The 14,157-nt window shown below is 48.2% G+C and overlaps 1 protein-coding gene across 1 annotated transcript in view; it reads right to left on the reverse strand.

Annotated features, from left to right (window-relative positions):
* Positions 1-6,069, reverse strand: part of LOC144638943 (coiled-coil domain-containing protein 78-like) — a 14,876-nt gene extending 8,807 nt beyond the window's left edge. Inside the window, exon 1 of the mRNA XM_078498221.1 lies at positions 6,028-6,069. Within this exon, the coding sequence (XP_078354347.1) occupies positions 6,028-6,069 (42 nt within the window). The remainder of the gene's footprint in view (positions 1-6,027) is intronic.
* Positions 6,070-14,157: the final 8,088 nt, after the last annotated feature.

Genomic DNA, 14,157 nt, shown 5'->3' on the forward strand with positions numbered 1-14,157 from the left:
ACATACAAACACTACTTTCTTAACCTTCCATGAGTGGACACCTCCCACAAGGGGACACTTAGTCCTGGTTCCAGCCACATACAAACACTACTTTCTTAACCTTCCATGAGTGGACCCCTCCCCTAAGCAGACACTTAGTCCTGGTTCCAGCCACATACAAACACTACTTTCTTAACCTTCCATGAGTGGACCCCTCCCCTAAGCAGACACTTAGTCCTGGTTCCAGCCACATACAAACACTACTTTCTTAACCTTCCATGAGTGGACCCCTCCCATAAGGGGACACTTAGTCATGGTCTCAGCCACATACAAACACTACTTTCTTAACCTTCCATGAGTGGACCCCTCCCCTAAGCAGACACTTAGTCCTGGTTCCAGCCACATACAAACACTACTTTCTTAACCTTCCATGAGTGGACCCCTCCCCTAAGCAGACACTTAGTCCTGGTTCCAGCCACATACAAACACTACTTTCTTAACCTTCCATGAGTGGACCCCTCCCATAAGGGGACACTTAGTCATGGTCCCAGCCACATACAAACACTACATTCTTAACCTTCCATGAGTGGACCCCTCCCATAAGGGGACACTTAGTCATGGTCTCAGCCACATACAAACACTACTTTCTTAACCTTCCATGAGTGGACCCCTCCCATAAGGGGACACTTAGTCATGGTCTCAGCCACAAACAAACACTACATTCTTAACCTTCCATGAGTGGACCCCTCCCATAAGGGGACACTTAGTCATGGTCTCAGCCACATACAAACACTACTTTCTTAACCTTCCATGAGTGGACCCCTCCCATAAGGGGACACTTAGTCATGGTCCCAGCCACATACAAACACTACATTCTTAACCTTCCATGAGTGGACCCCTCCCATAAGGGGACACTTAGTCATGGTTCCAGCCACATACAAACACTACATTCTTAACCTTCCATGAGTGGACCCCTCCCATAAGGGGACACTTAGTCATGGTCCCAGCCACATACAAACACTACATTCTTAACCTTCCATGAGTGGACCCCTCCCATAAGGGGACACTTAGTCATGGTTCCAGCCACATACAAACACTACATTCTTAACCTTCCATGAGTGGACACCTCCCATAAGGGGACACTTAGTCATGGTTCCAGCCACATACAAACACTACATTCTTAACCTTCCATGAGTGGACCCCTCCCATAAGGGGACACTTAGTCATGGTCCCAGCCACATACAAACACTACTTTCTTAACCTTCCATGAGTGGACACCTCCCATAAGGGGACACTTAGTCCTGGTTCCAGCCACATACAAACACTACATTCTTAACCTTCCATGAGTGGACCCCTCCCATAAGGGGACACTTAGTCATGGTCCCAGCCACATACAAACACTACATTCTTAACCTTCCATGAGTGGACCCCTCCCATAAGGGGACACTTAGTCATGGTCCCAGCCACATACAAACACTACTTTCTTAACCTTCCATGAGTGGACACCTCCCATAAGGGGACACTTAGTCCTGGTTCCAGCCACATACAAACACTACATTCTTAACCTTCCATGAGTGGACCCCTCCCATAAGGGGACACTTAGTCATGGTCTCAGCCACATACAAACACTACATTCTTAACCTTCCATGAGTGGACCCCTCCCATAAGGGGACACTTAGTCATGGTTCCAGCCACATACAAACACTACATTCTTAACCTTCCATGAGTGGACCCCTCCCATAAGCAGACACTTAGTCATGGTCCCAGCCACATACAAACACTACTTTCTTAACCTTCCATGAGTGGACCCCTCCCATAAGGGGACACTTAGTCATGGTCTCAGCCACATACAAACACTACATTCTTAACCTTCCATGAGTGGACCCCTCCCATAAGGGGACACTTAGTCATGGTTCCAGCCACATACAAACACTACATTCTTAACCTTCCATGAGTGGACCTCTCCCCTAAGCAGACACTTAGTCATGGTCCCAGCCACATACAAACACTACATTCTTAACCTTCCATGAGTGGACCCCTCCCATAAGCAGACACTTAGTCATGGTCCCAGCCACATACAAACACTACTTTCTTAACCTTCCATGAGTGGACCCCTCCCATAAGCAGACACTTAGTCCTGGTTCCAGCCACAAACAAACACTACTTTCTTAACCTTCCATGAGTGGACCCCTCCCACAAGGGGACACTTAGTCCTGGTTCCAGCCACAAACAAACACTACATTCTTAACCTTCCATGAGTGGACCCCTCCCCTAAGCAGACACTTAGTCATGGTTCCAGCCACATACAAACACTACATTCTTAACCTTCCATGAGTGGACCCCTCCCATAAGCAGACACTTAGTCCTGGTTCCAGCCACAAACAAACACTACTTTCTTAACCTTCCATGAGTGGACCCCTCCCATAAGCAGACACTTAGTCCTGGTTCCAGCCACAAACAAACACTACTTTCTTAACCTTCCATGAGTGGACCCCTCCCACAAGGGGACACTTAGTCCTGGTTCCAGCCACAAACAAACACTACATTCTTAACCTTCCATGAGTGGACCCCTCCCCTAAGCAGACACTTAGTCATGGTCCCAGCCACATACAAACACTACATTCTTAACCTTCCATGAGTGGACCCCTCCCCTAAGCAGACACTTAGTCCTGGTTCCAGCCACAAACAAACACTACATTCTTAACCTTCCATGAGTGGACCCCTCCCCTAAGCAGACACTTAGTCCTGGTTCCAGCCACATACAAACACTACATTCTTAACCTTCCATGAGTGGACCCCTCCCCTAAGCAGACACTTAGTCCTGGTTCCAGCCACAAACAAACACTACATTCTTAACCTTCCATGAGTGGACCCCTCCCACAAGGGGACACTTAGTCATGGTCCCAGCCACATACAAACACTACATTCTTAACCTTCCATGAGTGGACCCCTCCCATAAGGGGACACTTAGTCATGGTCTCAGCCACAAACAAACACTACTTTCTTAACCTTCCATGAGTGGACCCCTCCCATAAGCAGACACTTAGTCCTGGTTCCAGCCACATACAAACACTACTTTCTTAACCTTCCATGAGTGGACCCCTCCCATAAGGGGACACTTAGTCATGGTCTCAGCCACAAACAAACACTACATTCTTAACCTTCCATGAGTGGACCCCTCCCATAAGCAGACACTTAGTCCTGGTTCCAGCCACATACAAACACTACTTTCTTAACCTTCCATGAGTGGACCCCTCCCATAAGGGGACACTTAGTCATGGTCTCAGCCACAAACAAACACTACTTTCTTAACCTTCCATGAGTGGACCCCTCCCCTAAGCAGACACTTAGTCCTGGTTCCAGCCACAAACAAACACTACATTCTTAACCTTCCATGAGTGGACCCCTCCCCTAAGCAGACACTTAGTCCTGGTTCCAGCCACATACAAACACTACATTCTTAACCTTCCATGAGTGGACCCCTCCCATAAGGGGACACTTAGTCCTGGTTCCAGCCACATACAAACACTACTTTCTTAACCTTCCATGAGTGGACCCCTCCCCTAAGCAGACACTTAGTCATGGTCCCAGCCACATACAAACACTACATTCTTAACCTTCCATGAGTGGACCCCTCCCCTAAGCAGACACTTAGTCCTGGTTCCAGCCACATACAAACACTACTTTCTTAACCTTCCATGAGTGGACCCCTCCCATAAGGGGACACTTAGTCATGGTCCCAGCCACATACAAACACTACTTTCTTAACCTTCCATGAGTGGACCCCTCCCATAAGGGGACACTTAGTCATGGTTCCAGCCACATACAAACACTACATTCTTAACCTTCCATGAGTGGACCCCTCCCCTAAGCAGACACTTAGTCCTGGTTCCAGCCACATACAAACACTACATTCTTAACCTTCCATGAGTGGACACCTCCCATAAGGGGACACTTAGTCCTGGTTCCAGCCACATACAAACACTACATTCTTAACCTTCCATGAGTGGACCCCTCCCATAAGGGGACACTTAGTCATGGTCTCAGCCACAAACAAACACTACATTCTTAACCTTCCATGAGTGGACACCTCCCATAAGGGGACACTTAGTCCTGGTTCCAGCCACATACAAACACTACATTCTTAACCTTCCATGAGTGGACACCTCCCATAAGGGGACACTTAGTCATGGTCCCAGCCACATACAAACACTACATTCTTAACCTTCCATGAGTGGACACCTCCCATAAGGGGACACTTAGTCATGGTTCCAGCCACATACAAACACTACATTCTTAACCTTCCATGAGTGGACACCTCCCATAAGGGGACACTTAGTCCTGGTTCCAGCCACATACAAACACTACATTCTTAACCTTCCATGAGTGGACCCCTCCCATAAGGGGACACTTAGTCCTGGTTCCAGCCACAAACAAACACTACATTCTTAACCTTCCATGAGTGGACCCCTCCCATAAGGGGACACTTAGTCATGGTTCCAGCCACATACAAACACTACATTCTTAACCTTCCATGAGTGGACCCCTCCCCTAAGCAGACACTTAGTCATGGTCCCAGCCACATACAAACACTACTTTCTTAACCTTCCATGAGTGGACCCCTCCCATAAGGGGACACTTAGTCATGGTCTCAGCCACATACAAACACTACATTCTTAACCTTCCATGAGTGGACCCCTCCCATAAGGGGACACTTAGTCATGGTCCCAGCCACATACAAACACTACATTCTTAACCTTCCATGAGTGGACCCCTCCCATAAGGGGACACTTAGTCATGGTCTCAGCCACATACAAACACTACTTTCTTAACCTTCCATGAGTGGACCCCTCCCATAAGGGGACACTTAGTCCTGGTCCCAGCCACATACAAACACTACTTTCTTAACCTTCCATGAGTGGACCCCTCCCATAAGGGGACACTTAGTCATGGTCCCAGCCACAAACAAACACTACATTCTTAACCTTCCATGAGTGGACCCCTCCCACAAGGGGACACTTAGTCCTGGTTCCAGCCACATACAAACACTACTTTCTTAACCTTCCATGAGTGGACACCTCCCACAAGGGGACACTTAGTCCTGGTCCCAGCCACATACAAACACTACATTCTTAACCTTCCATGAGTGGACCCCTCCCCTAAGCAGACACTTAGTCCTGGTTCCAGCCACATACAAACACTACATTCTTAACCTTCCATGAGTGGACCCCTCCCCTAAGCAGACACTTAGTCCTGGTTCCAGCCACATACAAACACTACATTCTTAACCTTCCATGAGTGGACCCCTCCCCTAAGCAGACACTTAGTCCTGGTTCCAGCCACATACAAACACTACATTCTTAACCTCCTATGAGTGGACCCCTCCCATAAGGGGACACTAGTCATGGTTCCAGCCACAAACAAACACTACTTTCTTAACCTTCCATGAGTGGACCCCTCCCCTAAGCAGACACTTAGTCCTGGTCCCAGCCACATACAAACACTACATTCTTAACCTTCCATGAGTGGACCCCTCCCATAAGGGGACACTTAGTCCTGGTTCCAGCCACATACAAACACTACATTCTTAACCTTCCATGAGTGGACCCCTCCCCTAAGCAGACACTTAGTCATGGTCTAAGCCACATACAAACACTACTTTCTTAACCTTCCATGAGTGGACCCCTCCCATAAGGGGACACTTAGTCATGGTTCCAGCCACATACAAACACTACATTCTTAACCTTCCATGAGTGGACCCCTCCCCTAAGCAGACACTTAGTCCTGGTTCCAGCCACATACAAACACTACATTCTTAACCTTCCATGAGTGGACCCCTCCCATAAGGGGACACTTAGTCATGGTCTCAGCCACAAACAAACACTACATTCTTAACCTTCCATGAGTGGACCCCTCCCATAAGGGGACACTTAGTCATGGTCCCAGCCACATACAAACACTACATTCTTAACCTTCCATGAGTGGACCCCTCCCATAAGGGGACACTTAGTCCTGGTTCCAGCCACATACAAACACTACTTTCTTAACCTTCCATGAGTGGACACCTCCCACAAGGGGACACTTAGTCATGGTCCCAGCCACATACAAACACTACATTCTTAACCTTCCATGAGTGGACCCCTCCCATAAGCAGACACTTAGTCATGGTTCCAGCCACATACAAACACTACATTCTTAACCTTCCATGAGTGGACCCCTCCCATAAGGGGACACTTAGTCATGGTTCCAGCCACATACAAACACTACATTCTTAACCTTCCATGAGTGGACCCCTCCCATAAGGGGACACTTAGTCATGGTTCCAGCCACATACAAACACTACATTCTTAACCTTCCATGAGTGGACCCCTCCCACAAGGGGACACTTAGTCATGGTCCCAGCCACATACAAACACTACATTCTTAACCTTCCATGAGTGGACCCCTCCCCTAAGCAGACACTTAGTCCTGGTTCCAGCCACATACAAACACTACATTCTTAACCTTCCATGAGTGGACCCCTCCCATAAGGGGACACTTAGTCATGGTCTCAGCCACAAACAAACACTACATTCTTAACCTTCCATGAGTGGACCCCTCCCATAAGGGGACACTTAGTCATGGTCCCAGCCACATACAAACACTACATTCTTAACCTTCCATGAGTGGACCCCTCCCATAAGGGGACACTTAGTCATGGTCTCAGCCACATACAAACACTACATTCTTAACCTTCCATGAGTGGACCCCTCCCATAAGGGGACACTTAGTCATGGTTCCAGCCACATACAAACACTACATTCTTAACCTTCCATGAGTGGACCCCTCCCATAAGGGGACACTTAGTCCTGGTTCCAGCCACATACAAACACTACATTCTTAACCTTCCATGAGTGGACCCCTCCCACAAGGGGACACTTAGTCATGGTCCCAGCCACATACAAACACTACTTTCTTAACCTTCCATGAGTGGACCCCTCCCCTAAGCAGACACTTAGTCCTGGTTCCAGCCACAAACAAACACTACATTCTTAACCTTCCATGAGTGGACCCCTCCCATAAGCAGACACTTAGTCCTGGTTCCAGCCACATACAAACACTACATTCTTAACCTTCCATGAGTGGACCCCTCCCATAAGGGGACACTTAGTCCTGGTTCCAGCCACATACAAACACTACATTCTTAACCTTCCATGAGTGGACCCCTCCCATAAGGGGACACTTAGTCCTGGTTCCAGCCACATACAAACACTACATTCTTAACCTTCCATGAGTGGACCCCTCCCATAAGGGGACACTTAGTCATGGTTCCAGCCACATACAAACACTACATTCTTAACCTTCCATGAGTGGACCCCCTCCCATAAGGGGACACTTAGTCCTGGTTCCAGCCACATACAAACACTACATTCTTAACCTTCCATGAGTGGACCCCTCCCATAAGGGGACACTTAGTCATGGTTCCAGCCACATACAAACACTACATTCTTAACCTTCCATGAGTGGACCCCTCCCCTAAGCAGACACTTAGTCCTGGTTCCAGCCACATACAAACACTACATTCTTAACCTTCCATGAGTGGACACCTCCCCTAAGCAGACACTTAGTCCTGGTTCCAGCCACATACAAACACTACATTCTTAACCTCCTATGAGTGGACCCCTCCCCTAAGCAGACACTTAGTCATGGTCCCAGCCACATACAAACACTACATTCTTAACCTCCCATGAGTGGACCCCTCCCATAAGGGGACACTTAGTCATGGTTCCAGCCACATACAAACACTACATTCTTAACCTTCCATGAGTGGACCCCTCCCATAAGGGGACACTTAGTCATGGTTCCAGCCACATACAAACACTACATTCTTAACCTTCCATGAGTGGACCCCTCCCCTAAGCAGACACTTAGTCATGGTCTCCAGCCACATACAAACACTACTTTCTTAACCTTCCATGAGTGGACCCCTCCCATAAGGGGACACTTAGTCATGGTCTCAGCCACATACAAACACTACATTCTTAACCTTCCATGAGTGGACCCCTCCCATAAGGGGACACTTAGTCATGGTCTCAGCCACATACAAACACTACTTTCTTAACCTTCCATGAGTGGACCCCTCCCCTAAGCAGACACTTAGTCATGGTCTCAGCCACATACAAACACTACATTCTTAACCTTCCATGAGTGGACCCCTCCCATAAGGGGACACTTAGTCATGGTCTCCAGCCACATACAAACACTACTTTCTTAACCTTCCATGAGTGGACCCCTCCCATAAGGGGACACTTAGTCCTGGTCCCAGCCACATACAAACACTACTTTCTTAACCTTCCATGAGTGGACCCCTCCCATAAGGGGACACTTAGTCATGGTCTCAGCCACAAACAAACACTACATTCTTAACCTTCCATGAGTGGACCCCTCCCACAAGGGGACACTTAGTCCTGGTTCCAGCCACATACAAACACTACTTTCTTAACCTTCCATGAGTGGACACCTCCCACAAGGGGACACTTAGTCCTGGTCCCAGCCACATACAAACACTACATTCTTAACCTTCCATGAGTGGACCCCTCCCCTAAGCAGACACTTAGTCCTGGTTCCAGCCACATACAAACACTACATTCTTAACCTTCCATGAGTGGACCCCTCCCCTAAGCAGACACTTAGTCCTGGTTCCAGCCACATACAAACACTACATTCTTAACCTTCCATGAGTGGACCCCTCCCCTAAGCAGACACTTAGTCCTGGTTCCAGCCACATACAAACACTACATTCTTAACCTCCTATGAGTGGACCCCTCCCATAAGGGGACACTTAGTCATGGTTCCAGCCACAAACAAACACTACTTTCTTAACCTTCCATGAGTGGACCCCTCCCCTAAGCAGACACTTAGTCATGGTCCCAGCCACATACAAACACTACATTCTTAACCTTCCATGAGTGGACCCCTCCCATAAGGGGACACTTAGTCCTGGTTCCAGCCACATACAAACACTACATTCTTAACCTTCCATGAGTGGACCCCTCCCCTAAGCAGACACTTAGTCCTGGTCTCCAGCCACATACAAACACTACTTTCTTAACCTTCCATGAGTGGACCCCTCCCATAAGGGGACACTTAGTCATGGTTCCAGCCACATACAAACACTACATTTTTAACCTTCCATGAGTGGACCCCTCCCCTAAGCAGACACTTAGTCCTGGTTCCAGCCACATACAAACACTACATTCTTAACCTTCCATGAGTGGACCCCTCCCATAAGGGGACACTTAGTCATGGTCTCAGCCACAAACAAACACTACATTCTTAACCTTCCATGAGTGGACCCCTCCCATAAGGGGACACTTAGTCATGGTCCCAGCCACATACAAACACTACATTCTTAACCTTCCATGAGTGGACCCCTCCCATAAGGGGACACTTAGTCATGGTTCCAGCCACATACAAACACTACATTCTTAACCTTCCATGAGTGGACCCCTCCCCTAAGCAGACACTTAGTCATGGTCTCAGCCACATACAAACACTACTTTCTTAACCTTCCATGAGTGGACCCCTCCCATAAGGGGACACTTAGTCATGGTCTCAGCCACATACAAACACTACATTCTTAACCTTCCATGAGTGGACCCCTCCCATAAGGGGACACTTAGTCATGGTCTCAGCCACATACAAACACTACATTCTTAACCTCCATGAGTGGACCCCTCCCCTAAGCAGACACTAGTCATGGTCTCAGCCACATACAAACACTACATTCTTAACCTTCCATGAGTGGACCCCTCCCATAAGGGGACACTTAGTCATGGTCTCAGCCACATACAAACACTACTTTCTTAACCTTCCATGAGTGGACCCCTCCCATAAGGGGACACTTAGTCCTGGTCCCAGCCACATACAAACACTACTTTCTTAACCTTCCATGAGTGGACCCCTCCCATAAGGGGACACTTAGTCATGGTCTCAGCCACAAACAAACACTACATTCTTAACCTTCCATGAGTGGACCCCTCCCACAAGGGGACACTTAGTCCTGGTTCCAGCCACATACAAACACTACTTTCTTAACCTTCCATGAGTGGACACCTCCCACAAGGGGACACTTAGTCCTGGTCCCAGCCACATACAAACACTACATTCTTAACCTTCCATGAGTGGACCCCTCCCCTAAGCAGACACTTAGTCCTGGTTCCAGCCACATACAAACACTACATTCTTAACCTTCCATGAGTGGACCCCTCCCCTAAGCAGACACTTAGTCCTGGTTCCAGCCACATACAAACACTACATTCTTAACCTTCCATGAGTGGACCCCTCCCCTAAGCAGACACTTAGTCCTGGTTCCAGCCACATACAAACACTACATTCTTAACCTCCTATGAGTGGACCCCTCCCATAAGGGGACACTTAGTCATGGTTCCAGCCACAAACAAACACTACTTTCTTAACCTTCCATGAGTGGACCCCTCCCCTAAGCAGACACTTAGTCATGGTCCCAGCCACATACAAACACTACATTCTTAACCTTCCATGAGTGGACCCCTCCCATAAGGGGACACTTAGTCATGGTTCCAGCCACATACAAACACTACTTTCTTAACCTTCCATGAGTGGACCCCTCCCCTAAGCAGACACTTAGTCCTGGTCTCCAGCCACATACAAACACTACTTTCTTAACCTTCCATGAGTGGACCCCTCCCATAAGGGGACACTTAGTCCTGGTTCCAGCCACATACAAACACTACATTCTTAACCTTCCATGAGTGGACCCCTCCCCTAAGCAGACACTTAGTCCTGGTTCCAGCCACTTACAAACACTACATTCTTAACCTTCCATGAGTGGACCCCTCCCATAAGGGGACACTTAGTCATGGTCTCAGCCACAAACAAACACTACATTCTTAACCTTCCATGAGTGGACCCCTCCCATAAGGGGACACTTAGTCATGGTCCCAGCCACATACAAACACTACATTCTTAACCTTCCTTGAGTGGACCCCTCCCATAAGGGGACACTTAGTCCTGGTTCCAGCCACATACAAACACTACTTTCTTAACCTTCCATGAGTGGACACCTCCCACAAGGGGACACTTAGTCATGGTCCCAGCCACATACAAACACTACATTCTTAACCTTCCATGAGTGGACCCCTCCCATAAGCAGACACTTAGTCCTGGTTCCAGCCACATACAAACACTACATTCTTAACCTTCCATGAGTGGACCCCTCCCATAAGGGGACACTTAGTCATGGTTCCAGCCACATACAAACACTACATTCTTAACCTTCCATGAGTGGACCCCTCCCACAAGGGGACACTTAGTCATGGTCCCAGCCACATACAAACACTACATTCTTAACCTTCCATGAGTGGACCCCTCCCCTAAGCAGACACTTAGTCCTGGTTCCAGCCACATACAAACACTACATTCTTAACCTTCCATGAGTGGACCCCTCCCATAAGGGGACACTTAGTCATGGTCTCAGCCACAAACAAACACTACATTCTTAACCTTCCATGAGTGGACCCCTCCCATAAGGGGACACTTAGTCATGGTCCCAGCCACATACAAACACTACTTTCTTAACCTTCCATGAGTGGACCCCTCCCATAAGCAGACACTTAGTCCTGGTTCCAGCCACATACAAACACTACATTCTTAACCTTCCATGAGTGGACCCCTCCCATAAGGGGACACTTAGTCCTGGTTCCAGCCACATACAAACACTACATTCTTAACCTTCCATGAGTGGACCCCTCCCACAAGGGGACACTTAGTCATGGTCCCAGCCACATACAAACACTACATTCTTAACCTTCCATGAGTGGACCCCTCCCATAAGGGGACACTTAGTCCTGGTTCCAGCCACAAACAAACACTACATTCTTAACCTTCCATGAGTGGACCCCTCCCACAAGGGGACACTTAGTCATGGTCCCAGCCACATACAAACACTACATTCTTAACCTTCCATGAGTGGACCCCTCCCATAAGGGGACACTTAGTCCTGGTCCCAGCCACATACAAACACTACTTTCTTAACCTTCCATGAGTGGACCCCTCCCCTAAGCAGACACTTAGTCCTGGTTCCAGCCACATACAAACACTACATTCTTAACCTTCCATGAGTGGACCCCTCCCATAAGGGGACACTTAGTCCTGGTTCCAGCCACATACAAACACTACATTCTTAACCTTCCATGAGTGGACCCCTCCCATAAGGGGACACTTAGTCCTGGTTCCAGCCACATACAAACACTACATTCTTAACCTTCCATGAGTGGACCCCTCCCATAAGGGGACACTTAGTCCTGGTTCCAGCCACATACAAACACTACATTCTTAACCTTCCATGAGTGGACCCCTCCCATAAGGGGACACTTAGTCCTGGTTCCAGCCACATACAAACACTACATTCTTAACCTTCCATGAGTGGACCCCTCCCATAAGGGGACACTTAGTCCTGGTTCCAGCCACATACAAACACTACATTCTTAACCTTCCATGAGTGGACCCCTCCCCTAAGCAGACACTTAGTCCTGGTTCCAGCCACATACAAACACTACATTCTTAACCTTCCATGAGTGGACACCTCCCCTAAGCAGACACTTAGTCCTGGTTCCAGCCACATACAAACACTACATTCTTAACCTCCTATGAGTGGACCCCTCCCCTAAGCAGACACTTAGTCATGGTCTTAGCCACATACAAACACTACATTCTTAACCTCCCATGAGTGGACCCCTCCCATAAGGGGACACTTAGTCATGGTCTCAGCCACATACAAACACTACATTCTTAACCTTCCATGAGTGGACCCCTCCCATAAGGGGACACTTAGTCATGGTTCCAGCCACATACAAACACTACATTCTTAACCTTCCATGAGTGGACCCCTCCCATAAGGGGACACTTAGTCATGGTTCCAGCCACATACAAACACTACATTCTTAACCTTCCATGAGTGGACCCCTCCCCTAAGCAGACACTTAGTCATGGTCTCAGCCACATACAAACACTACTTTCTTAACCTTCCATGAGTGGACCCCTCCCATAAGGGGACACTTAGTCATGGTCTCAGCCACATACAAACACTACTTTCTTAACCTTCCATGAGTGGACCCCTCCCATAAGGGGACACTTAGTCATGGTCTCAGCCACATACAAACACTACATTCTTAACCTTCCATGAGTGGACCCCTCCCCTAAGCAGACACTTAGTCCTGGTCTCAGCCACATACAAACACTACATTCTTAACCTTCCATGAGTGGACCCCTCCCCTAAGGAGACACTTAGTCCTGGTCCCAGCCACATACAAACACTACATTCTTAACCTTCCATGAGTGGACACCTCCCATAAGGGGACACTTAGTCATGGTTCCAGCCACATACAAACACTACTTTCTTAACCTTCCATGAGTGGACCCCTCCCCTAAGGGGACACTTAGTCATGGTCCCAGCCACATACAAACACTACTTTCTTAACCTTCCATGAGTGGACCCCTCCCATAAGGGGACACTTAGTCCTGGTTCCAGCCACATACAAACACTACATTCTTAACCTTCCATGAGTGGACCCCTCCCCTAAGCAGACACTTAGTCCTGGTTCCAGCCACATACAAACACTACATTCTTAACCTTCCATGAGTGGACCCCTCCCATAAGGGGACACTTAGTCATGGTCCCAGCCACATACAAACACTACTTTCTTAACCTTCCATGAGTGGACCCCTCCCATAAGGGGACACTTAGTCCTGGTCCCAGCCACATACAAACACTACTTTCTTAACCTTCCATGAGTGGACCCCTCCCATAAGGGGACACTTAGTCCTGGTTCCAGCCACATACAAACACTACATTCTTAACCTTCCATGAGTGGACCCCTCCCATAAGGAGACACTTAGTCCTGGTTCCAGCCACATACAAACACTACTTTCTTAACCTCCCATGAGTGGACCCCTCCCATAAGGGGACACTTAGTCCTGGTTCCAGCCACATACAAACACTACATTCTTAACCTTCCATGAGTGGACCCCTCCCATAAGGGGACACTTAGTCATGGTCCCAGCCACAAACAAACACTACATTCTTAACCTTCCATGAGTGGACCCCTCCCCTAAGCAGACACTTAGTCATGGTCCCAGCCACATACAAACACTACTTTC

Source organism: Oculina patagonica, chromosome 14 (assembly GCF_052425735.1).
Source record: "Oculina patagonica isolate OP01 chromosome 14, crgOcupat, whole genome shotgun sequence".
Taxonomy (NCBI): domain Eukaryota; kingdom Metazoa; phylum Cnidaria; class Anthozoa; order Scleractinia; family Oculinidae; genus Oculina; species Oculina patagonica.